The following is a 27,496-nucleotide window of genomic DNA, read 5'->3' as shown; positions in this document are numbered from 1 at the left end:
ATGAATTCTCTTTGTTCCATCGTATCGACGCGATGTAGACGAGACGCGAACCCGCGCCGCCATCCTCGCCACCCTCTACCCGTCATTCATAAATAATCTCGAACCAAGAGAATTAATTCATACCTCTGAAACGTTAGTACACCTCTGCTCGCGTAGAATCGTTTCGCATCTCGATTCTCAGACAATGGAACGTCTGCTAAGTCGATCAAGCGTCAAATACTGTACAACACGTTGAAACGAAGCCGCAGCTACTCGCTCGGCATACCTCGGCAACCTCCAACGTTTCACACGATCGATTCTCCGCATAATGGTCGCGTAATCTTCCTACCGCTACTTTACTTGCAGAATATCTTCGTTAACTCGAGATTAGTTAAAAGACGTCTATATGAACAAATAATTCTCGTAATCCGCATAGGAGGTCGCGGTGATGTGCTTCGAGGAGATCGGCGTAGAGGGGACGCTCTGCGGCAGTTGCTGGACTCGCGGTATCTGCAACTGTGGAAGTTGAGTGGCGTGAGGCACCACGATTCTCGACTGTTGATTCAGAGCACCCAAGGACAGGTGATGCTGATCGATCTTGTGGATGTTGTTGTTGTTGTTGATCGAGTTGGCATCTTTGGATTGGTAGAGAGGCAGATGGTTGTTGTTGTCGTTCGCCTGGTGGAAGTGGGCCTGGTGGGTGCCGTGGAGGTTCAGTCTTGACATCGCCATGCTGATGCTCGAGTCAGACGCCCACATACTCTGCAGAACAGGACGATTGTGTAACGAATTTGACTTTCTATTATATTCCTCTGAATAATGCCGACGCGGCCGTGTTGACGCACCGCGTCGAGATGCGCCCGTACGCGTAATTACGCTCGGCCATCTTGGAGCAGATCCAAGATGAAGAATTCCTTTGTGTTCCGAGCGTGAGAACGCGCACGGGGATCGTTTCGTTCGTTAGAAATCGTCTTTTATATGGCCAACTAATTTGTCCCTTAATTATTGATTTTTTGCTGATTAGATTGTTATTCACTCGCTTATGTAGGACAGCAGAATATTCGAGGAGTTTCTCAGATGGTTGCGAATTAATTGAGAAAATTGAGGGGACGGGATAATTTAGCCAGGCTAATTTACTTTTCTCCTGTGAGGATTGTAGTCGGGATTGCGCCTTATGCGAAGATGACGATCGGCGCTTGTCCACCGTTGCGTGACTTTCAGGGGTGAGTCGTCGGGATGCAACTTCCTTTGGTACTCCTCGCCTTCGCAGACCTCGTATAGAGAGAATTGCTCGACCCGTTCTTTCGAGCTGTAGCAGCTTAATAACATCTGGATCAACTCGTCGACGGTAGTCTGCTCTGAGACCAGTAGACTCTTGTACTTTGACTGAAAACGATCAATCGATAATTAGAAATTCTACTTGGGAAATAGGAAAGAGTCAATAAATCTAGTAGTCGAACTAAAGTCTCGTACGCGAGATGGCAAGGCAATTTACGTGAAAACGAGCGAAATTATTGGAGAGCGTTACGCGGTAACTTACTCCGGACATGAGCGCGCTGTCGTATATTTTGACAAGTCCACCACGGCGTGTCTGCAAGGAGAATCTGCAACAAAAAACATCCGTGAATCTCGAGGGGCACCGTAGGTGTCGGTGGGTTCAAAGAGTCTCGAGCAACGGCTACTTCTATGTGAAAACACGGGACACGAACGTCCCAGTCAAACAGTGTCTTACAGTGTCTTTTATCGTCTACGTAAACCTACACGTAAACCTACGTATAGCTTCGCCGGAAGTTTCGCGCTACCAAGAAAACAGTAGCTACTCCAGCCTTTCTTCCGTCGCGCGACAGAAGCGTCGTCGCCTCGAATCCAAACATTCCTCCCTCGCCGTTTGTAAGACAATCCTTAAAACGAGCTCCCTTCGCCTGGCATTGTCGACGCCGGGCGCGTGATGTAAATTTCGTAGCGCGAGATTAAAAATCCGTATAAAACGATCAGACACGAGTCCGTTCGCCCAACTCTCCGAGTCGTTAACATAAACGAAGGCACGTCTCGCACGGTCGAGCCAGACGACTCGAAGAAGCCAGAACAAAGGGGACCCCTCTCGAGAGGACGTTGCTTATCGTTGGCTCGTGCTCACCGACCCACAAGAAGTCGTATTTACGGTCGGTCGCGAGCCCTGAAATTACGTCACGAAGCCGACCAAAACCGACGAGGGGAGCAGCACGGCCTGGAGGAGGAGGCGCAGAGGTCAGAACCGTACCTGGAATCGCCACGAGGATGGCACGATTGCAAAACGGCCGGCCTGGCGTCCTCGTCCAGTGGCAGAACGGTCCTCACGTTCGGTCTTCTGACGGTGACCTCCATGGTTAGGTAGAACAGCCTGGGATCGCGGTGCCTCATGCGATACTTGTTCAATAGGTTCTGTACGATCTCGCGACATGTCGTTTCGTACGTGATGCCCAGGGTCTTGTACTCGATGTCCGGCCGTAGGCAGTTGGCGTACACCTTTATGGTTGTCTGTAACAAATATCGAAGGCTGTCACTGCGAGAACGTTTTGGTATATCCGATTCGAAGAATTCTGTTCTCTGTTTTTCAGCTATCCATTTGTACGCGTGATTGTAAATGGTTTCGATTGGTTTTGTCGGAGGTTGGAAAAATATTCGGAGGGTCTGAACAGCTTTCGGTTTAGGGTTTAAAGAACGGGTTATTCTAAGAATGTATAGCGGTGGAAGAAAAGGAGAGGAAGGAAGGGCGCGTCCTGTTGTCGCAGGAGGAGCGGCGGAAAAAATGGTAAAGAGATTCGACGCGACGAGAACCTTGACAATTAGTCCATAATTAACCCGGGGAGACAGACGTCGGCCACGCGTGCCGCATAAAACGCTATCAACCCTTCAGATACGCCGGCTTAGAGGGGATGCGTGCACTGAAAATAAACCAGACACCAGATCACCCCGTTCGCAGATGGGTGAAAGTCACGGTTGTGTGTATTCATATGTCAAGATTAGAGGCCGCGTTTACGTAGCGGTAGTCAGTAAAATTAAATACAGGGGTGTCGTGTCGGAATCGATTTTAACCCCCAATGCGCGAGCCGTAGTCAAAACATTGCCCGCGGTAAATTACACGACGAAATGTCGTTCTCGGATGTACGATTAGCAATCGCGTGCGATTAAAATCCATTTTCACTCGGTCCCTTTTATTAGACGATCACGTGGAAATAGAAACGTTTCAATTAGTAAGAGCTACGGTAACCGAGCTAATTATAACCGTTCGAAGTCCAAGGTGTCGATAAGCCAGATGTTACCAGCCGAAGACTTGGCCCACACGTTTGCAAGTACCACTCAACGTTTCGAAAACACGTGTAGGCAGATTTTATGACCACTAGCCACGCTTTAGTTCCGAGTGTAACAATCTGCGGCGAATCGTACCCGCCCGTCTGCAGGATGAACGTTGCAAACGCTACGTGTCGACGCACAATCATTTCATCGAGCGTACCGAGCGAAATCACCCGACAGGGCTACGTGGCGTTCATGAGGCGTCGATTGGGCTCGTTCGGATATTCGCTAAGCTTCGTCCACCCTCCACTGGCACGTATCGAAGAGAATACCGAGATTATCCTTTCAACGCGTATCGTTTTGTAACTTCAATCTGTTCCTCCTGCGTGCATCTGCTATGCGTTTCATTTCTAGGGCAAATTGGACTGACCTGAATGGGGATTACGTGGAATAGTGCTTGAACGAATGTAAGGGTAACCTCCAGCCAATTACCAGATGCTTCTATAAATTCGTTACTCTTAGTATACAAAATCCTAGACCAGCAGAACTTCTCTCTGTACGGTTATGTATTAATGAAAGTGCCAATGGATATGTCTATAGTAATTCATACGAAAGGCAGAACCGATAAGTCGATGGAGCGGATAGAAAAATCGAACGTAGGCTGAATTTATTCCGCGCTCCAAAGTAGGTCTGGCGAACTACTCTAATCTAAAGAACCAAGATTCGTTCCCGAGGTTTCGATATTTCAGTATCGAGAACGTAACACGCCAGGTTCGTGGTTGTATTTGCGTTCCAACTAAACAAACAGCGGGGTTCTAGCGCGCCTTCGCCTAAGAATTCTCGGTGGCGTTTTACGAGGACCGAGAATCGATAGAGAGTCGGCGCGTTTTCGTTCCAGAGTCTCTTTCTCCAGTTCCAACGAAACTGAAACTTGTCCGTACGCACATCGAGGCATATGCGCGCTTTTAAAACTTCGCGTACTCGCTTCGCGTTACCGCGCGTACGACATTTTCATGGAAAAAGAGCAAGGAAGATGGCCGCTAGGTGGGCACGTTGCGGGATTTCTGAATCATCGCGAGAATTCCAGTACGCTTACGGCTCGAACACCGATGCGGTTTACGCGGAATTCTCTCAGGTACTCGCGCACCGAAGTATCGATCTTTGTTCGACTTTTTCTCGTCCCTGAACGTGGTCGCGAAGACGGCTTCTTGTTCGATGACTCCAAATTCCTTTTGCAGCCTTGATTCAGCAGAATCTATGCTCCAGAACTTTGCTCCATTTCCAGTCCTGCTACGTTCCCTTCCTATACGAGGTGTTCGAGAACTTCCAATCTCCGTTCCAAGTTTTACAACTTCCCTTGCTATTCGAGGTGCGTTGTTTTAGACGTTTGTCAAACGACGTCAATTTTAATCATCGTACGAGTCACTCAGTGGTCCTTCCTAGCGAAACCAACGACCGTCGACGACAGTCCTGCTTAGTCGAAAGAGGGAACCGCCTACCGGTGGATCAGCAGCGTGTTTTCCCTGTTGGCGGCAGCTAATGAAAGAGAAAATAACGCGGAAGGTAGAAAAAGCGTGTAGACGAGCGCGTACAAGTGTCAAAAGGAGGGCCTGCGGCTCGTCAGGAGCTGCTACGAGAAAGAAGCGATGCCATCACCCCCGTTGTACCAGACGTCAATATCTTCCAGCCGTCTATACACCAACCAAAATATACGAGAGAGATATTTCTGGTTTCGAAGAGGTGTACACGTTCGCGTTCAAAGTATCGCACCTTTCGAACAGACGGTATATCGCGGTATCGGTTTCGTATCGATTTTAATAGCGTCGAGAATCGTCTCTCGCGCTCTTACTTGCGCGAGCCGTTTTCTCACTTGACAAGTTCAGAGGAACGAAGTCTTACCGTAATTGAGCGGCCCAAAATAGGAGGCAGCGGAACGCGGGGCATGAACATCGCCTTTCTGGGAAGCCGAAAAAACGTCGTCTGTGTAAACGAACCGTCCTAATGGGGAAGTTAACGGGCAGGAATTTCAACGAAAAGGAAGTTCACCCCGCGTTAAACGAAAATCCACCGGGTAATCTGGCGTATCGAGCGTAAAGTGTAAAAAATTCTGGGGAAGGAGTCGAGGGTGAGCAGTGGAATGGAATGGGGCACGCCATATGCCCGCAAAGTGTCTCGTAACGAGGGCTGTTTCCTTAACGGGGTTTCACAAAGCCCCGCGAACCTCTGGACGCGCTTCGAAGAATGCATTTCGAGGCACTTCCAGGTGTTCGTTCGATGAAATCACTGTTCGAGCGAATCTCCCGTTGCTCCTTGTTTAATAAAAACAGAAAAAAGAAAGAAGGAAAGAAAAGGGAGAAAAAACGTTCACGAGTTTTATAGCGAATCTCTGTTATACGAGCAGAGATACTCGGTGGATTCATTGATGTACTATAAATAGACACGGTATCGCGTGCTTATCGTTATCGACGTTCGGTATGGAACAGCAGACGCAGTGTGGCGAGTGTCACACCCGGTATATCACGTATCCCCGTTTCGAGGCAAGGTAAACGACACCTTTCAACGGAAATGCTGTCGAACGACCTTGCTGCTGTTCTAATCAGTTAATAGATTCGCGTGCTTATATAATTAGCGTCTTTGAAATGCAAAGTGTTCGCCTCGTAACGTTCGCGAGATTTAAACGCGGAGGAATTCCTGGGAAAAAGTGATGAATGGAGCGCTGTTAACGTTATCGTTGTAAAATATTAACTCGACATAGTAAAATGGGGAAATAAATGAAATCATTTAGAGTTTCTTTAAGATCGGAGGGATTCACTTTTTAAAAAAAGTGAGACCCGTGTTAACGAGTGTTGCGGCTGTTCTTTCGGAATCCGGAAATGGCAAGGGATTATGAGAAACAGCGCGCTTTATAATTAGAGCGCGAACGAAATCGTGTCGAGCCGCTTCAGGATCGTCTAGAATTTCTTCGTGTCGACTGTCCCACGCCAATGGAACCACTCAACGCATAGTAATATGCGCGCATTTTCTGCTCTCTTTTTTTCCCCGGTCGGACGTCACGTCCTTGCGTCTGTTTTGTCATGATAAACTTCGTTACGCGGCTCATTCATTTCATCAGCAATTATATTTATATCGTATTCAATTAACATACGCGCGAGGCAACGTTCGTCGATCCGTCCCAATCGAAATTTCCATTATCGACCATTAGAACGAAATTTCTAATCTATAACACGGTTTCTCATTTTCCACGATGCGTCAACGTCCACAATATCCAGCGATAAAAGGAGAAATCGATAAACATAAGTAAAGTCGCTAAACATTTTCGTTCACGTATCCTGGCGAACGACACGAGGAAATACGAGGTATCGCGAAGGGAATGGAAAGAGCGACTCGCGTGGCGACTCCTGAATTTTGCCCCCTGTTCCATCACGCGGAGTTCGTCGACGAGCGTGTTCATTAATTTTCATGCGAGCCAGCGTAGGCGTGGTGCACGACCTCGGTTTGAATGGTGGCAGTATCGGCCAGTCCCAGGTAGGACCCGTCGCATAATAAATTCGTTATCCCAGTAGTCCATTGAATCCCGAACGACGCCGTGTCCTCCGTCACCCCTTTACCTCCTGGCACGTGCTTTTCGACTCTCAGCTGCCGTGTCCTCCCTTTCGTCGTCCGGGTCTTCAGGTGCTGCTGTTGCCGTTCGAGCGCGTGCCCCCTCTCCTCTGATTTCCGGCGAAAACGAAAAAAAGAAACGAGGATAAAGACAAGGAGAACGAAGACGAAGATTCCGGCGAAGCTTGGAACAAAAACTCGCCCCTGGACGGCTGGAATTGGTGTTCCTGCGTCTCGTCTCCTCGCTCCCTCGAGCCCGTGGAACGATTGTTCTGCACGGCTGCCTCGGCTTCTTTGCGGAAATCGAGGTCACAGGGGTTTGTTCTTCGCGATTCCATCGCGCCAGAAGCGTCGAGCGGCCAGGATTCTCGATAGAAAGTGATTCCACCGCGATTACAGGAGTCTGTCGCTTACTGGGATGATCGCCGTCGAGAATGCACCGAGACACGGCTGCGGTTGCTGCTTCGAGGCTTCTTCTACCTTTGCATCTCGACGATCCTGTTCTTCGGAACTGGGAAATTGAACTGTCTAATAGGCAGAAATATCCTGTAACATTGTTACCGGTGCGTTTCGTAAGCGATGAAAAGTTAGCTGAGCGGGCATAATCGAAGCGGTGTCACAGGATCGTTCGTTCGTCGGAGGGCGAGCACACTTGCCACCGCGTGTCGTCCACGCGTTGCCAGCCGCTGTCAGCGAATTCCACGTTATCGCGAACAAGCTAATCGTCGCTGTCTAAATTCACCAGACAACCGATTAATCGGAGAGAAGAAATCGCGCGCGTAATCGTCGAGTCGAGAAATCCGCGATTTGAATTCAATCGCGAGGATCGAAACGATCAACGAGTGCGCATTAAGGGAACATCGTGGAGATTTCGATAACGAGTTCCTGGATGGTTACCCAATCCGCGATCTTTTTCTTCTCTTCTTTTTTTTTTCATTCCCGTTACAGATCGGGCGAAGTTATGTAAACCGGGTCGTGCGACGGGCTCGAGCACAAAAGAAGTGCCACGAGTGGTGGCAACGACTCGTTTCCCCGCCTACGATCGCGCAAGTTTCCATCGGGCGTGCGAAGTGTGCTTCGTTCTGGCAACAATTAGGCTTCCCAGGCTTTCGTGGCGCATTGTTCCGCGGCGGGAAAGTGGCCGCGCGAAAGTAAGAATCCGCAGGAAACGAGCGGCTCGCGATTTCACGCCGAACCCGGGCGACAAGATCGTCCTGGATCACCGCGAGACGATCCTGAAAGGAGCGGCAAGTACGTGGGATCCAGAGACACGGAGAGAGTGCTCGATTGTGTCCCTGATTGAAAACGGCCAGGAGAAACAGCCTTTTTTTCTTCACTTTTTCCATTATTTTCCGATTCTCCTAACAGAATCCGATCGACGGAGTCTCTCGAGTATCGATCTCGAACGACTGATCGCTGTGCACGAGTAACAACGAGTAGTGCTTTTCATCGACGCTGCGTGAATCAGCGTAATGAATATTTTAAGATAATTGTTTCGAAGCATCGTACTGGGATAATGGAAAAGAACAGGCCGTATTTCACAATCAGGTGGCTAGTCAGTATGCATATCCTGTTTACTACGTGCGGTCGACTGCACCGCGAACGATTCCGCGGCGAGCACAATGTGGACTTATCGGGAATCTGAAACGAATGTGAAGGGTTATGGTCGCGGCCTATTCGATGAGCGCACGATCTCAAAGATGGTTCGTGAAATGGCGCATGGGTACGTGGTGTTCTGAGAGCTAGAAATAGCATCCGCGAGAACCGTTTTTGCCCGGAAAAGCTACTCCGTCGGATCGAGCGCAACGAGGTCAATCGCGAGCGTCTGAAGCTCGCGAGGTCAAGAATTCCTCGCGAGGGTCAATCACTGTCACTTGCATTAACGGTGGCAAGCATTTCGTGCCTGTCGTCTGACGGAGCAATTACGCTGTTGCGATCGTGCGTTTCACTGCTTTTCACCGACAATCCAGCAACTGTTCTGCTCATCGTATCGTCGGTAATCAGCCAGAATCGATCGACGCGATCGATATCTTTAATCCGAGAACGATGCTTCCTAACAAGTTTTCTAGAGACGCGAAAATTTTACTTTTCAGTTGAAGCGACAAGGGAGAAACGAACGTCTGACCGATTTAATGTAACGGTGAACTTAGTACGAACGCAACAAAGCGACAGAGGAAGATAACTGGTAGAGACCCATTTATGACGGAATGCAGACGAGCAACGATTAAATAATAGAAGAAGAAGAGTGGCCGGTGGATCGTAATCGCCCTGTCAATCAGCTGTTTTTTTGCACAGCAACGCATTTTCCACGTTGCACGATGCATGGCGTCCTCCCCATCCAGTCTGCCGCTCAATTGAGCCTCTCGATCCGCGGAGTACAGAGAGGGATAATTAATACTTCGTCACGGGCGATTATTAGGTATAAAACGCGAGCTTAGGCGAACCGCTAACGATGTAATCGAGCAATTTCGTTGGGAACGGTAGAAGCGAGGCTCGTTTCAGCAAAACGCAGCAACAGAAAGTGCGCGCCACGCTAACGTCGGCGCGCACACACGCGTCAATGAACCGTTCGCCGAGCGTTCCGTGGCACGTCAAGTATCCTTATCGCGGATCGACGTCTGAACGTATCGTCGAAACGTATTAAGAGTAAGTGTCCGCGGGATAAGTGAAATTACGTGGCGGGACACGAAACACGCGTTCGAGAACGAGACTCGAATTTCAACCGATTAACGAGCACGCGAGCCAATTATGCAGGATCGCTATCTTCGCGTCAAATTTGTTCTCGAGAGAGGCTCGGCAATCAAATTTCACGTATCGAACTACTTTTGATAATCGGCAACGATCACGTATACGATCTGCGCGCGAACGAAGTTCCACTCTTGGCCACGGTCGCAGCCGTGCACATCGAGTGCAATTATTTGCGGAGGACCACACGCGGAAGAAGAAGGCGTTCTTCGACCGCTGGAGAACAACCGTGTCCGGTCGTGCACGTCCGTCCACGTCCAAGTGGCTGACAATTGACACCCGTTTCCGGCGGTTCCACAAAAGGAGCGACGCGGAGGAGGATCCTCGAGGAATATAGGGCACGTGCCCTCATCGTGGCATCGCGTGCCCGCTTTCACGTGCAACGCACGCCCTCTCGTCCAGCGTCTTCCTCGCAATATGTTCCCGGTATACCCGGGAACATAATACGATCATGCCTGGAAAGCTTCCTTCCTGCGGCGCACGTCCTCCCGATACTCCTACTCGGGCCATATGGCACCGTCTTCGGGGCTTCTTGGCACGAGATGAAAGCAAAACTGCACGAGACGCATCGGTGCGCGGAGGATGCACGCGTGCTCGTTGATAATGATTTCTCGGTTGATGGACACCGTGAAACGTTCCTTCTCGATCGCACCATCTAAAGTTATGCACGCTTGGTAGAACGTACTTGTTCATTATGGTCGGGTCATTGACCAGGAATTACGATTATATGGGATGTTTCCAAAATCATGATATAACCGAGGAGAAAGCTACTCGCTCGCTCTCTCTTTCTTTTTCTCCTCTTTTCACGGAAAAATACATCAAATAATGTAAAAGGAAATCTTTTCTCGGATTGATTACAATTGCTGTATACGTTATCGTGTAAAAACGTGAACGCTTACAGGACTGGTCGTGTAAACGATCGAACGCCACTTCTAATTGAATCGTGTCACTCGTTGGTCCCATTGCAGCAATTTTTTCTCTCTGTAGCTGTACAAGGGACACGAGAGGAAACGAATCGAATAAACGCATTATGAAATGAACCAACCGAGTGGAGGTGGTCGCACGATTATCTCGTGGACTGTTGCACTTGATTGTTCTAACGGAAGGCATTCCACCTGTGGAGCGAGGGTGTTACGCGATTTCCCGGACAAGGAAGCTTCTGCTCGACGGGGCGACCATCGAAATTCGATATTTTAATGGCCACTGGTCAGGAAATCGGTGCAGCTGTTTACACAGGGTGTCACGAAGCGCGTCCACTTCGAGCCGAGAGTCGGTAGACGGCTGTTCCACCTCAAGCTTTCTATTTTTTCAACCCGCGAGTCGACTGTTCGAGTGGGCTGCTGCGAGCAAACCTACGTATGCGCATACTCTCGTCTCCTGTCGGCGCAACAGCCTCAAGAGTAGACGCGTGCTTCTACTTCGCGGAACGTGAACCGACCAGCCTCTAGTAGGTGTACCCTCCAAGAAATAAGCCACTTGATGCGTCCAATTAAAATGTGCTCACGCGACAGATTAGAGAGAAGAAACCAGTCGTCGTCGTGGTCGTCAGAATTCTCGCGAATAAAAGAAACCTGCTCGCAATTAAGAAGAAAACGTCTCGTCGACCGATGGTATCAGATTTTCACGCGCATCGACACGGTGAAAACTGGTCTCTAACCGTAGCCGCTTTCCACGCGCGCTGTCTCCAGCCGCCAGTTTCTTCCGTTCCCACTGTTGAATACTAAATTAAAGAACGACAATCGCGACTCGCGGAGATGTTTGTGGGTCGCGGCGTCTTAATGGCCGGATAAATTAAACCGTAAATCCAGTTCGGGAAGCGGGCTTCCCTCGAGCGATTGACAGAGGCATGCACGTCCACGGTTCTAATCGCGCGCGTTCCCTGCACCGACGCGTAATTGTCCCAATAAGAACAACTCGTGTCTATCTTAGCTTCGTCGAAGGCGATTACAATGTTCGTCCACCGACTGCGGTGACTAACACGCGGCACGCAACACGCGTACGCAACTTTCTCGTCAACGTTTACGTCCGATCTAGCGACAGATCCCGTGGATCCGTTCGTGACCATCGTCCATCGAACTTGTACGCCCTTTTTTTCCCCAGGCTTGGTCGCGTTTACGCTCCCACCAAGAGAAACATCGCGATAGCTTCGTGTAATAATAATTTACAGCGGGTATAATCGTGGAACAAGCGGACTCGTATTACCGCGTCTGATTATTCGTGTGCGCGACTACTGTGGGGTTAAATGGCATTACCGTTACACGTATGACAGTGACGGCTTAACGATTATCTTCTTCGTTGCTGCAGGTCCTTGGAACAAATCTGCGGAACTAATTCCGGGAAGGTCGATCGTCAAGGCTGCGTTAAATTGTTACCCCGTTAGCCACCAGATTTCTAACGCACGGCTCATAGCCAACTTCTGGGAAGCCCGTCGTTTTTATTCTTCCCCGTATGATTGTTTATATTTACTGGTGCGCTCCGATCTACGATATTAAGAGAACAGGAGGTCGGTGACAGACGGTCGCAGGTCCGTATAATTGGTCCTTCCTCTGCTGCTGATTGTTTTAAACGAGAACAACTCGACCAACTTTAAGTCCCCCGTTACCACCAACACGCGCGCGATTATTAGCGGCGCAACCAGCATGTACGGAACGCTTACATCCGGTTCGTGGACCGTGGAAGGGTGACAATACAATTCCGCGCTAACTCGAGGTAAGTACGACTCTAATCTCATAGAGAATCGCGTAGCCATCGCTCTTTTTCAGTCACGGTATATTAATTCTATCGACTGTTAAGCATACCGACGCTACGACTTTTCCCGTTACTTCCTACCGCGAGTACGTGTCTTTCGAGCGTAAGAATCGAATATTCATAGGGTAAAGAAACGAAGTAGGCGATACGCGACAGTACATATTCCATATCGTTGCAGCAACTAGATTTTATAAGCACGAACGTCCACACAAGTTAATAATCGAAAGATCGGTATTCGTAACCGTGCACTTTACGTATAATCTCGCGATACCCAAACAGGAAGCGATACAATGGACTCGCGAAAGGGTGGAAAAGTTTACCTGCGCGTGTAATCGTACAACTTTCCCAGTGCGCGTGCTCCTCCAACTTGGGCCTTCTGAAGTCGCCCTTGTGTTCGGTCAGTGCACGATGCACACACCTGACTACGATTGTCGTAACCATAACGCGATAAGGTCGACGAGGGAGGGTTATCTGGAACGGAGGTGGTTCTTTCCATGAATAATGCAACAGCCACGCAGTCGCCGCAAAATTTATGCGCGAGATCTCTTAACAGCGAATCGCTTAAAATTCCATAATATCGTTCACGATCCCATCAATCGTCGCTCGCAACTGTTTCTTGGATAAAAATTAGTTCCTCTGCGATCTCGCGTCGGGTGATTTTTGGATTTTCACGGAGAATCGTTAACGCTGGACGAGATTATTGCTTACAGGTCGAAAATAAACGGGGCAGCAAACGGTGACGCTCGGCTTCATTTAACCCGTCCTCTTGACTTCACTTGACCAAGTGTCAATAAGTCGTATGCTATGTCAGGACCGAAAACCAGCTGAAACGCCTAACCTTCGACCGGGCTTTCCTCGGCTGGCGAATCCAGATAGCTCCTCTGTTCTCGATCGCGTCCAATTCTTCGTCACGTCCCTCGTCGCGATACGAGAAATAAAACGTTGTTTATTATCCCTTTCGTTAAAGCTGACGGGCAGAAAGGGCGAGGAATAAGTCACGTATCCAGGAGTCCGATTTTACCCTCGCTGGGGGGTTGGTTGCAGGTGCACTCTGCACCTGCGCCACCACGCCACGGTCTTTCAAACACTCCGGTCGCGTCCACTATACATAGCCTGTCGCGCGATCCTTTCGATGACGTACCGTTTCATCGATCTATTTCCAGAAGTTGCTCGTAAAACTAATATTGGTGTCGTAACGAGCACCGCGTTAGTTCGACTAACGGGGTTCATTGTACCGGAAGTTTCGTGTCCGTGCTTTAACTCTTTCGTCAGAGCCGTGGGGAAGCTTGAAATCGCGGTAATACGGTGAACGACGATAAGAAGCTCTCACCCGTGGAGAGTTATGGGAAATTGTCCCGCGTAAACGATGACTATCGTTTATCATTGTTAAACCGTTGATTGATAATAGCTACCGGCCCGTGTCGAAAGATCCTCTCATTCGTATGCGTCCCGACGTCCATTGACACCGACGCGTTCCAACCTAGCCAATCGCGCGAATATAATTTTATCATGCTAATTGCTCCCGGGGAACAATGGCAAACTTTGAACGCCCAAAGCTATCACGAGTGCGCATAAAATCCCATTAAATTGATATTCATTATTTATAACCATCTCGCGCGACAATATACGGCGACGATAGCGGAGCGAGGCAGGGTGTGACAGTTTTTCACCGATACTGGGAAGCAAAGCGTTCACGGGACACCCGTTACGTGGGGACGAGAGCAGATACACCCCGCGTTACTGGCGCCGTGCCTATCATTACGTTGTTTAAACTCATAATGCATCGTAACACGTACGCGCTGGCTGCAAGCGTGTATCACAATCGTTTACGCGTTTCAACGACCGCGCGTTAACGATCCGAAATGCCGACAGATCCGCCACCATGTGGACTGTACCCTTAAATGGCACTTGTTACGCGCGCGTAATCGACGTGTAGCTATCGCCGGGTCGGCGCCTCTGTCTCGCCCCAGTGAAATATTTACTCGTCGTCGAATTAAATTAAACCTTTATATCGTATTACAACGCGACGTCGAACAGCAAGACCGTTAAACTGATAAAAGTATGACGAAGGAATCGTACTGGAGAGAATTTTTCGCCTGACCGATTGCAGGGTCACGCGTATCATCGTCGCGCGCACGTTTCCGGCTGTTTGGAACCCTTGCACGTTTCCCATCCGGTTAGCTTTCGAGCATCGAACAGTCTGTATTCCCCGGATCAATGGCTCGCATCCTATCCCGCTCATTGATGCGCTACCCGGCCCTCATCCCTTCGCTACAATGGTTCACACTTGCGCGTTTAGTGGTCGCCACGTTTCGTAACCCGACTAATTACATTTCTAGCCGCAAGTGAGTCACAAGAGCATTCGCAGAAAAACCATCGAATCCGTCTAGTCATCCGGATACGAATAGGATTTTCCGCGTACTCTGCATATTTTGCACGTAATAGGTGAATATTGTACTTCTCGGTTGCAGTGTTTATTCCGAAGGATAGCTCGCTCGAAGCGAAAAGTCTTTCGTAAGAGTTCCATTAAGATAAACGGCCGCGTAACGGCGATCGAGGTAAGCGAAGTGCAAGTAACCTGCTCAGGAAACGTGGTACACTTTTACAGCGGCGATAACGAGGAACGCAGACGTGAAAATTTGGGTCAGTAGCGTGAAAACGTTAAAAGTGACGGTGCGGCCGGTCCTTTTAAAGCGTACAATCGCAGTTTCTCTCTAGCGTGGGCCCGGAAAGGTTCGCGGTTTTCACGAAGACAAGGGACGCGTTTGTTCACCGTCCCTGACAATCCAGTAACGCGGCGCGCCATTAGGCAAACACGATTATCAGGCGAACGTCGACGTAGGCCCGGTTGTGATATCACGCGATGATATAAAAGCGAGGGACCACTGTGAACAGAGCACAAAGGCGGTAAAAGGGGATAACGAGTCGGGCGAAGGAGCATACTACGACAACGTGGAACGAACGAGAGCGTGGGGCGAGGCGAGATCCACGAAAGAAAGAGTGAATGGGAGCACTGTGTGCCAGATGGTCCGACGCGCGTCGCGATCCCCGAACTCTTTCGTTCCATTACTATTTCCCGATGATGAAGGAAGATCTGTGCCGGTGGCTACGCCACGCCGAGTCCCGTTCGACGAGGACGATAATCGCGGTTATTGTGCGCCGGCTGTTGCCGACCCTTGATAATTAATGAAAATTTATTGACTCGATCCGGCTTGGTCGGCGAAACTATATGAATTGCAATTAATAGGAACGGTCTATCGAAGGGGAACTTGAATGGCAAGATAGAAAAGTCTCCGCGAATAGAAGAGGCTCGCCTATCGCCGCTCATAACGCGTAATAGGGAGCGTGGCGATACGGAAAAGTCCGTGCTCCTGTTTCAACAATCGCGCGCTGCCGACTCGTAAGCTTCGAACGTTGGAAACGAACGCTCGAAGGAGCTCGCTGAAATTACGCGCACGTAACATTCGACGTCGAATCGCGCATTCGACTCGACGAATCGTAATTTTTCCTGCGGTTCTTCGATCGTGTACACACGATTTTCAACGAACCGAAGACGTACCAGGAAGGAGAAACAGGAGCGCGTACTGCATCAGGTAGCAGCAGTGAAAAGAAGAATTGTATACAGATCTTGAGGAGAAGACGAGATGATTAATTCCTGCGGTCGAGCGGGTAACGCGAAACTCACCGCCTCGAAATTTTTATCTCGCGTCCGGCTTCGAAACCGTAATAACTCGCGAACAGGTTTTAACGCTGCATGAATATAATCCCCGCCTCGCGACGAATCATTGCATTGGTATTTGTTCGTGGAAACGATTATATACAGATTTATTTTCCATTTCATTGATTCTTCCACGGCAATGCGCTCGCGCGAGAGGTGGCAAAATTTCGAATCTAGATTCTCGACGAACCCTCTGAAAGCCAACCATTGTGCATTGTCGGTGCCAAATTGTGCGTCGATAGAGTATCAACCATGAACGAGTGCTTTCATCGATTCGATACGCCGATCGATCCATTCGATACCCCCTCCGCGAGAAGAAATAACCCACGCGTTGTTACCGTTTCGACAGGATCTAAGCACAAACCTTTTCAAAGTATCGGTAGCGCGAAGAACAGGTCTCAGACACGCGGATACGTATTTCGTTTTGGTACACGCGTGGCGTTCGACCACACGGGGCAGAACATGGTCCCACCTTCTTCCTTCACTTCCACCATTGTACCAGCCACGGAGGGTATCATTATTCGAGCCCCATAAAGGGTGGCCGCGGACAGCGATGTCGTACCAGAAGAATGTTAAGTGTCGCAATCGCGATTGTTCGACGCCTGCAGAACGCGAAGCGCGGCCATCTGCACCGGAGGCTCGGACCGCAATTGTTAAAGCTCCATTCGAGCAGATGTCGATCGATAATGGATCGAAGAAGGAGAAGGGGCGTCAATGACGAAACGCGAGCGTGAAATTTAAAGAGCCGCGTAGACCTGTCGCGTCGAACAATTCTCTTCTTCTTACGATCACGGAAAAGGCACCTTCCTGTGCCGCGTAGCCTAATACGAATGGATTATCTTTAAAATACCACAAGTTTCCCGTGCGATAGATGTGGCACTTTGGCTCTAATTAAAAGGAGATTGTGAACGAGAAATTCCTAACGGAGCTAGAGCCGGGTTACTTGCACAATATTCCTAGAACCGATTTCAGAAAACCGGTAGGGCATCCAACGATCGATTCAGACGTTCGACGAGCCTCGCTCGATACTCGCTCCAGTCGCCAGGCCGCGAATAATCAAGGACACGATACACGCGGATTCGCAGAATGCGACACACGACCCACACGTGGAGGCGAAGTGTCTTTACTACCGCGAATTCCTACTGACACAAGACCTTTTGGCGCCTTTATATTGACGGCAGCTCGTTAGCACGTGCTCGCGGTGTGAACAGAACCCGGTCCCAAGGTACACAGCGGCGGGGAAATGCTTATACGTGCGATACCTTGTGCATTCTGTAGGCGTTTCGCAAGAAACCGTAGAAAGTAATATAGCTTTTCGCTTTAGAGGAAAGTGAAACGTGACGCGGCTGCGTTCGAAACGCGTAACGGTCGGAAAAATTCGAGAGATACATTCCATTTCATCATTTATGACGGGGACTTTTCAATTTCGTTTCTTTTACACGCGATCGTTATTGTTATTGCTTCCTGCCCTGTTCTCCGTTCCATGGATCCTGGCGCGTTCAGTTACCAAGCCAGTTTTTTTTCCCCCAGTATACTTACTAAGTCGATTTCTTCTTCTGCGGTCCTCCGCTCCGTAGATCCGCTGCGCCCGTTTGCGCCCAGCCATGGCTCTTAACAGCTTGACAGTAGCTAAACTATCCAGTTACTAATTCGTTTTATAGCACTTTTTACGAATATCGTAACCCTCGCTCGGCTAACAACCAGATCGGTTAGCGCGTCGTTTGATCGGATCGGCTCTGTGTTATCGGCACCATTACCCACACAATGATCGAGATCGATACATAAGCAACGCGCGCAATAAACATGCGAAATAGTACTCTAATTGCTGGCCGTGCGTCACAAACAGCAATTCTTGGTACTACTACTCGAGAGTAGTCCCGCAGCGTATACGTTCGGCCACGTGTGCGAGTAGCCAGCCGCGAGTGCTTTCACCAGCAAGTTGCGACCAATCCCAGACGACATTCATGGCTAAAGAATTCGTACGAGGATGCTCGTGAATGGGTCCCAGGCCACGATCGAGCGCGCACCCGTGGCGATCGTAGTCGTGTCCGTAATCCAAGTCTCTCAGTGGACGGCAACGATCGACCTTAATCGTCCTCGTCGTCGTCGTCGTCGTCGTCGTCGTCGTCGTCGATTCGCGCGAGGAATTCGCACCGTTCGAGATCCGTTGCGATTTCGCTCTCTCTCTCTCTCTCTCTCTCTCTCTCTCTACACCCGGGAACGCACTTGAAAAGTGTACGTGCGTCACGCGGTTGCGTAATCGGCCGATTGTCGCGGGCGTTAAGCAACGAATTCCGGCTGCGCGATCGGCTCAAACGTTAAATCGCGGATGCGACCGTGCACGGTGAACGTAACAAGGGCCACGTTTCAATTTCGAACTCGCGCGTCGTTGAAGCTGGCATTGAAAGGAGCTGCAAGTGGCGGAATCAGCCGTGACGATTAATCACCGGGAACGACGTAACGACCGGATCGGTTTACGGTAATCGTCCATCGTTCTCGCGATCTGAATCCCAAATGCCCGCCCACGATGGTCCTTACCGTGATTCACCTTCAATGATATCGCAAGTTCACCGTCATTTCGTTTCTTCAGCTATGAATCTTCTCTTCTTCCCTCGAATCACCCTGAACGCTGACGAGAACGTTGATTTTTATTCGAAGGGGGTTGAAACATAGCCGATCTTACATCGTTTAAGAAGTTCGTTGTTCTTTAAATCGCGGGGAGTGTATTTGTAGAACAGGAGCACGCGACTTAGAGTAACGTGATTTTTCTGGCTGGCGCCAATCTTGAGGCTTTTTCTTTCTGCCGATACGCGAGATCAGTTCGAGGAAAAACGGGTGAACGGCACAGATAACCGGAGAAAAGGGTAACACCGAGAGTCCGAGACCGCTGATAAACGAAAAGAAAACGGTTTTATTTATATTCGATGATCGATAGCCGGTCGGTTACGTTATCAGGACGGAAGCCCAATCACCGATTCTCGGTAGCGTGTGGAATTGGTGAATGACGGAAGTCTTGCTAGTCGTTACATAGCTACCGCGAATGAATACGGCGTTATCTCGGGAAACGTTCGCTGACAGAAGAAATGAAACGCAGTTGCACAAGAATTCCGACCTCTAATCTCTCACGACGAGACTTCTTCCGCCTCAGACGCGTATCTCTAAGATTCGTTTCACGAAAAACGTTACGTTTCGTTCCTCTGTCGTGCAAAATCCATTTAAATGGCCCGTTAGAATGGCGGCGTCGTGTCACCGCGAAATGCAAGACGTTAGATCGATCGAAACCGACACTCTCTACCAGGTGAACCGAAATGTGCTCTCTTAAAGCGCACTCTCTAAGAAAACAAGCATACACTCTACTAAATACCCGACAGGGATAAAAAATCACGAGAACGACTTCTAATCCAGCCATAAAACACTGGAAAAAAATGCTCCAGCCCTAATACTTTTTCCGTCACACATGCTAAACGTTGTTTTTGTTAGGCCCAAGGTGTTTACTTAAGAGGCAGAGCTCGTTTAGAAATCACGTGTCTCCGATGCGCACGAACAGAAGAGTTCATCTCGCGAGTCTGCTCCTCTTGCTCGCCGAAAAACAGAAGCGTATAATAGCCTATAATTATCCATGAACGAACAGAGGGACGGGACGCTGTCCCTTGGGCTGGCGCATTCTTTAAATATCGCCCGCTGGCGCTACCAAAATTACACCGAAAGAGTTTATCGCGACGCAGCAGCCACCGACAAGGATCGAACCACCGGTGCAACGGTCGAGGTTTCCTCCGCGTTACACCACGTGACGTAACGACATTCCTAAGTCGCTGGAAAACGCCACTTAATACCATTACGTAACGCAGCCAACGCTACGCAAAGACCATTAGTGTGATAATAAATCAGCGTAGAACGAGGAACAACATCTCTCTATAAGCGCTCTAATTTCGAGCTAATCGTGTGAATTCTGGTTAGGTTCCTGCCTTCGCCTCTCGACAGGATACATAAAAAGGATGCCCGCGTGGTAGTCGCACACGTACAAGTGTGACGATTATGCGGTGCATTTTATAGGGGAAGCATCCTTGGAACTGGCCCGAAGGAACTCTGGATCGCTCGTATCCTGATTACGGGGCATTGTGATTCCCTCCAGAGGCTTTGTCGTGAAAAATCTCGAGCCAGACGGATGAAACGGGCCTCTCTCTCGAAAACTTTGCCTGGGCCGTGTCGTTGTCATGCGGGTAGCCGCATACACGGTCGCCTGTCAAGTTAATTCAACGATCGATACATCGTGCTTTCTCGTTTCCTGGCTCGTCGACGGTGGAATCGGAGCAGGAAGTAGAAGGATCGCGGTTTAACGAACAGATTTCCCTGGCTCGTTCGCAAACTTGTTCCTCTGTCATTGTACGCTGCGAGGAAATCTAGTTGCGCAAGAGCTACTCGGATGTCGTTCGGGAGACAATGCCGTTACGTGTCGAGAAATGGCAAGAAATCGGTTCGGGACAGGTACACGCTCCTCTGTTCAATTGTCGAAAGCGGTGGATCATGTGAAAAATGATCCAGGAAATTAACATTCTTCCTGGCCGTTCTTGCGATTACGTGACTCGTAAAAGTTTTAATCAGATACAAGAAACATCTGCGTACCATTACCTACGGCTATCCTTCGAATAGCAAAGCAGAGGCGCTCGACAATAATTAGGTACGATTACGATCTTTTATAAGAGCGAAAGGGTTAAGGATTTCCTGCGCGACCTTCTGAATTTGAAAGAGGAGGTTACGAAATCCCCACCTAGATATGTTTTTTCCGCCGACAAGACCCATTGTAACGTAGCGAAGCCCTATTAAGAGCGGGCCCGCGAGTTACAGGGGTGAAGGTCGATCGATCGGCGGATAAATGTCCGGCATTCTGATGGAACAACGGCGTGTACGTTTTATCAGGACCGGTTCGAATAAAAGGCGCGCGTATACACGCTAAGAAAGCCGGAACTACGGGCCGCCGCGCCGGATGTTGCGAGTGCCGGAGAACGCGGGACAGGTCCGGCGCCCAGAGGCGGAACGAAAAGGCGAGACGTGATTTCATGTGTGTCGTGTCGATACTGCCATCGAGGGCCAGAAAGATCGCCGTGGAAACGATCCAGATCATGCTCGATCGGATTTCTTCCAAGTGAATCCTGTGGCTTTTAATTCGTCTCGGGGTTACGCGACGCTCCACAGAGAGAGAATGCACGTCGATGGATATGGCAGAAAAATTATGTAGGACGAACATGTAGCGTGGAGAAGTGAATGGAGAAAAGTATTATATATATTGAATGAAACTGGTCGGTGTACTGTGGCGATATTAAATGTAAATCGACGGGAGAAATGTTGTGATACAACGAATATTGAATATAACGAATACTATATATCGAATATTGAATCAGAGATTTGTAGATATTTAGAAAATAAAGGAATAATTAGTGGTAATTATTCCAGTAATTAGAGGAATAGATATTGAAAAGTTTCACAGATCCGAGCGATAATTAATGTCTACTTGAACGAGCATGGCTGTTTGATACTTTGTATATCTGTTTCGTGTAATGATAGTGCTCGACATAGCAGTGGTCCGGTTGCGAGGAGGCATTGACATTATCAAGATCATTGCACGCGATTGATCGTTTTTCATTTTTCGCGTCACTTGCGTAAAGCTGTGGGATACACAGGTAGCCGCAGCGTCATCGTCGCGATCATCCCAGTCGGTTAACGCGCGCGCGCGAAAAAACTCGACCAGAACACATTTTACTTCATACCGGTTTCATCGTCTTTCTCAGCCAAGCTGAGAAATCGTAAGATCGTGGGTTCTTCCTCGGGTTTCTTATCTTATCGTCACCACGATAAAGTTGCTGCTGGTCACAGTGCCTCGAAATTAGAATATACTCAAACGTTCCAAATCATTTAAAAGAAAAACACGCACAAATAAAATAGAAATAAAGCAAAAAGTGACACGTAAGAAATTGTAACTCGTTGAGCGACGTAGAAAAAAATGACAAGAATAAATTGCAGTCGGAGTAGTATTATGTCAAAGTAATCGAAACGTCTGGGTCGTCTGCGAACGCGACAAGTTATCGCTATAAGCGATTATACTGTAATCCATATGGCGCCGTCTTTTCGTATTGCGGTTTGTATTTGTAATGGAATATAGCGACTATTCTTCATTTTCTACATACACTATCGTTCGAATTTATTTTTCCTCCGCTCCGTTCGTCCCTCCCTATACTTCAAAGAATTTTTCACATAAATTCTTGTATTCATTCTTACATGAAAACTGGTCAAACTGGATTTACTCAATGGAAAAAATTTTAAGAAACGAGACCCGTATTCTTCCCAATCCCAAATACCTCGAGCGCTATATTTATGTACTTAAGTACCTGCTCAATCCTCTTAGCTCTCAGATATTTCATTTTCTCAAAAAATGGTCTATCGCGGATCGTGTATTCTGCGTTTCTTCATTTACCAAAAAAATTTTATCACAATTGAACGAATCGTAGAATTGTATTTATTACTCGAATATTTTTATATCAGACTAGTCGTTCTCTTAATATTGTCGCCTATCTCATCAATCCCGTGGAACGTATCCAGGAACGAAGGTCGGTAGACGGGGAGCAAGTGCGATTAAGTGGATCCACCAGGGTTACGATGGCGCTTGGTAGTATAGTTTTTCATTTCACATTGTGAGCCGGCCGCCAATGTGCGACGCCATGGCATGCGGGGTTCTCACAGAGAATTCCCGGTTCCATCGACAAAAACTGCGGGACGTACCGGCTAAAAGATAAACTCCGGCCAGAAAGACGAAAGACACCGAAAACTAAAACGAAACTGTTACGCCCAGGACCGATGTTTTTTCAGAAAAGCACAGGAAGAAATACTTTTTTTACGAGTTAGTGGAAAAGTCGTTCATGAAAGGTGTAAATCAGTCCTACCGTTCACTTTAACCTTTAACTAAATAAACGTGTCTAAAACTGTAACACAATTGTAACGAATTTCGTGTAACGCTATCGGTTTTATACAAATATTTATTGAACGAAACGAATTTACAAAAATTAAAACAGCAGAGATCTTGGCGGGGAAAGAAAATAAACTCTATTTTCTCTTCTCTTCGTCTAGGATATTCGTCGAGACAGCCGGATAGGCGATTCCATAATGAAACCGAGCGTACGAGGAATGCCGATACGTTTAATGCAAATGTATCTCATGAATCGACACGGATAGTCAAAGGTCGGACGAGCACGATACGAGAGGTCACGAAATTGGTTTAAAAATATTCACACCGTTGGCCAGGATGCAGATGGTTTCTCGAAGAAGTTAACGGAAGAAGTCAGCCGTCTCGTAGCGACCTCAGGTTCAGAAGCGTGTGAAACGGGCCAGGCAAACGCGACGTACAATGAAACAATACTGTATCGATGCATTATATGTATGCAACAGCCGCGTGTTTAATATCTGAAGCTACAGAAACTGGGATGTCGGGAGTAATGAAAAATTCGCGCTTTAAATGCGATGACCCTAATTTTTATCGAACGGCCCGTTCGACGCGACGGTACTTTATCGACAACGGTGAACGAAGTATGCGGTGAATTGGCCTTAATGCCGATTAAAATAGTCATCGACGTGAGCGCGGCACCCCCGTGAACGACGCCAATTTCGCGTGAAGTCGAAGTTCGTCCTGGTTCGTTAAGTATCCGTATTCAAATGTCGGACTTGACGGGGGTTCTCTGTTTCCTTGCAGATGTCGGACAAAACTGGCCTCCCTAAACATCTTGCTGGGGATCAAGGGCCTCGGGAGAGTCGTGTTTCTGTTGGCGCAAAAAGGGATGCGAAACGGAGCCGCGTGCAGTCGCAATGGGCTGGACTCAGGGACACTTGGTCCGTGAGAAATCTACCCTCCACCAGAAACCTGACTTCTGCCTGCTGCGAGAGCAAAAGTCAGAAAAATATACCAGTACGTGCGTGCTACGATAAATTATCGCAATGGAAAATTTTGGATCGTGTCAATTTTTCGATTATCGCGTTTCGTGGTCCGCGATAATCGCAAATGTATTAACAATTCACTTCGTATCGCGAATTTTGTTTACCCAATCGAGGATGAGCGTTGCTATTTTCGACGTGTGTCTAATCGACCGGGTGACTACGTCAGAAATAATCGTGGATTAAGCACACGTCTCGTCGATGAATCCCATTAACGCGACAGTAGCAAGGACACACGTGGTCCAGCTGTTAATAAGCGCGGGGAATCGTTTTGTTCTCGTTTTCACGAAACCGTTTCAACGCCCGTCACGGATAACGTTTTGTTCCTCCTGCTTGCTCCATTAAAGCAACCACGTCATTGCTTTTTGTACCCACCCCACCGCGTTTTCGATCCTTTTACTTCGTTTTACGCGTGACTCTTCTATTCGGCATTGTGCCTCGCACAACCGAATAATACCCTCGTTTAACCGAATAATGGTTCTATCGGTACCGTTGTTTTAATCGTCCCCTTACGTTTTTCTTTTCACGATCGCATATGCCAGAATTGAATATTTCGAACCTTTTATAATGACTAAATTATTGGACGAGCATATTTCTTCGGAATGCGTTGCGATTTGGAACTTCTGTTCTTTAAAGTATATTAATTTAGAGATTTCTACCTGTTGTGGCGTTACATCGGCTGGAGAAAAGCTCGAAAGGGCGGTTAAGGGTGCCAGTGAAGCGCAGGAGGAGGCCCTCGAAGGCGGCGGCGTGTGACCAGGGGTAGGACTTCCGCTTCCGCAGCTACTCGCACCCCCGCTCGAAGCAAGGCTCACGCTGTCCGCTCGCCCTCTCCACGGCGAGACTGACACGTGTTTCAGCATGCCTCTTTGATCTCACCTGAAACCAAGATTACATTGTTTTTCCCTTTACTTCTGACCAACGAACGAAGCTGTTAATTAACGCATTCGCTGACCGCGGGACAGATGCGAATGAATCACACACCGCGGCTCCGTTGCCATAGCGCCGCTGAGTCAAATCGTGTACGTATATTATTTAATTGTTTGACATTCCGCTGTGCGTAATTAATGAACTGCACGCTGCGCATGAATCACGAGAGTAAAAGTGTGTTGCATGTAAACGAGGTGTACGTACTTAACTTCGAGCAAATAAGAGAGATAAATATTTTATCACTTTTTATCGAGATTATGCATCGGTCGTAGAGATAACCGGTTGAATGTGAAATAATGTTAAACATCGGCAAGGAAATTAACCCTAATATTATGGAAAATTGAACGCTCCGCGTATATAAGCTCTCGGATACAAAGAAAATACGACGTGGTAGCACTTTTTCTAATAAATTGTAATGTTTGCGGGTACGTCATCTGATCGTTGCCGTTCACCGTGTTAATTAATCCAATAACGGGAGAAAACTAGTCTACACCGCGGATGCAAATGACGGACAGCTATCCTGGAAACAGGGTGCTCCAATTTTATTCTAACCGAAACGAAACGCCAGTTCGTAGCCGTGTACATCAGGGTAATGCAGCCGCGACATTTGTTTGGAAAAACTCGTTAATTTGGTCGGCAACCTCTTCAGCTAGCCTCGTCAAGGTTGCAAAAGGAAAGAACCGCGGTGAAGGCCGTCCGATAATTATCGGGGAGCGGCGGTTGATTAACCGGCTGTACGTGTGCGTACGTATAACGCGGATAAACGTGGAAAACTCGTGCAATCGAGCGCTCGCGGAAAAAGTGGTACCGGTATGTTTTTGTCCCAAAGCGAACGCGAGTACGACATGCCTATGAAATTCCACGTATGTCGCGTAAACAGCGTAAGGGCGGCGCAGCTGCGTGCCAGAAGCCTAAACATTCGCGAAGTACACACGCCAGACCCCGACGCGCATCCAACAGGAAGCCGTACGTGGCCCGATTGTTAAATGTTTCCATAACGAGGAAGCGCAAGAAAAAAATGGTAACCATTCTCACAGCGTTAACTGTATCCCCCTCTCATTAATAATAAACAGCCATTCTACGATGGAAGCTAAAGGATACGAATAGAAGAGCAAGAACAGAAGACGATCCGATTCGGTATGTATTAAAATCGCACCTATTCATTATTTCTCATTAATTGGAAGCATCCGAGTAATATCCGTTTACGAACGGGCTCGTTTGATCGTCGATCATTTCTTTGGCACGAATATATAGTGTACTGCCCAACAGAAATCACGCGACCGGGTCGTAGTTTCGAGAATCAGAATGAGCCATTAAAGAACAGCTCGCCGTTAAAGAAATTCCCCGCTCCCTAAATTGAGCAACGGTATTAATCATCGCGCTCGTACATTGTATTTATTGAAAATCAATTCGACGCAACGACTGCGATTAAAGATGAAGTAAAAGATATCGAGTCAACGTAAGAATCCGGCGCGAAATAATAAGCCAGACTCCTGGTGCATGTCTGAATCCAAAATGCGCGCCTGCGAGTCAGACTCGCGCATGAATCGCATGATTATTTATTATTATGCGCATCTTGTCCATAGCCAATACGAAATAAATGCTACGTGAATGGGTTAAACTACCTTGCTTGAAGCAATCAAATTATACAGTACATTCATCAATTTTCCATCTTTTGCGTCGCTAATAACCGACGTAAACGGCCCTCGCGATTGATTTATCTAAAGTTGTCAATCGTACTCCGAATAATCGTTGGTAGCCCGGATTGGTGAAATTCTTGAAATTCTCTTACCTTTAGGAATTCACAGCTGAGTGCAGTCCGCACTCGCGGTCCGGTGCATACGTCAATGCGCGGGAATCATGTTTACACTTGGCGAACAAGTGGCATTGAGTGCATCCAAATTAAATTACACGGTCCTCGCACTGCCGTGGATATTCCTCTTGAGAATTGTTCAGTAGCACATCGTCCAGAGAGTCACTGTTTAATCCTTCTTAAACTCCGTCCTCGAAGATAATGGAGCTCGAGACACTCTACACTTCGTAAATTCGATCGCGGTTACTCACAAAACACGACTTATCTTTAATACTATCGATGTCAGTGGTGGTAGCGTATTTTTCGGTCGTCTATTTTTGGTCCTTTGCAAACGTTTCCAATGAGTTTGATAGGAAAACGAGAGTATCGCGCGAGAAACGATACGCCTCGACAAGCGTTGGAATCACCGGTTCGCGCGACTTCACCACGTTCCACGCACCACGAGCGCTGTGCTACGACTGAAGAGGACGCGTGAGCCGTAAGCGAGTAAAGTCGCCGTAGTAAGCCAGCTCTACGCGGCGTAGAGGAAAGAAAACGACCTTCCTACCACTCCGTGCACGAGGATCGTCGAACATTCTGCGTGTACACCCGATTGCACCTTTCCCTGTGTGCGTATGGGGGGCGGGAAACTTTGGATCGTTATGGTCGTGTGTCCACCGAAGGTTCTAATTCTCCTTCTCTCTTTCTCTCGCGAGTTTTTAGCAACGCGTGGG

General features: G+C 48.3%; 1 protein-coding gene across 1 annotated transcript; it reads right to left on the bottom strand.

Annotated features, from left to right (window-relative positions):
• Positions 1 to 148: 148 nt before the first annotated feature.
• Rau (RA domain-containing protein rau) lies at positions 149 to 26,989 on the bottom strand. Its single transcript, XM_076907025.1, has 6 exons — positions 26,764 to 26,989; positions 24,700 to 24,921; positions 2,240 to 2,496; positions 1,520 to 1,583; positions 1,117 to 1,365; positions 149 to 741 (listed from the first exon to the last, which is right to left on the bottom strand). Exons 2-6 carry the CDS (start codon positions 24,901 to 24,903, stop codon positions 382 to 384), a joined length of 1,134 nt encoding a protein of 377 aa, XP_076763140.1. The 5' UTR covers positions 24,904 to 24,921; positions 26,764 to 26,989; the 3' UTR covers positions 149 to 381.
• Between the last annotated feature and the right edge of the window lie 507 nt (positions 26,990 to 27,496).

The sequence above is a fragment of the Xylocopa sonorina genome, chromosome 1, assembly GCF_050948175.1.
Source record: "Xylocopa sonorina isolate GNS202 chromosome 1, iyXylSono1_principal, whole genome shotgun sequence".
Lineage (NCBI taxonomy): Eukaryota > Metazoa > Arthropoda > Insecta > Hymenoptera > Apidae > Xylocopa > Xylocopa sonorina.
The sequence above is the reverse complement of the archived record's forward strand: the minus strand, read 5'-3'. Positions and strand labels throughout refer to the sequence as shown.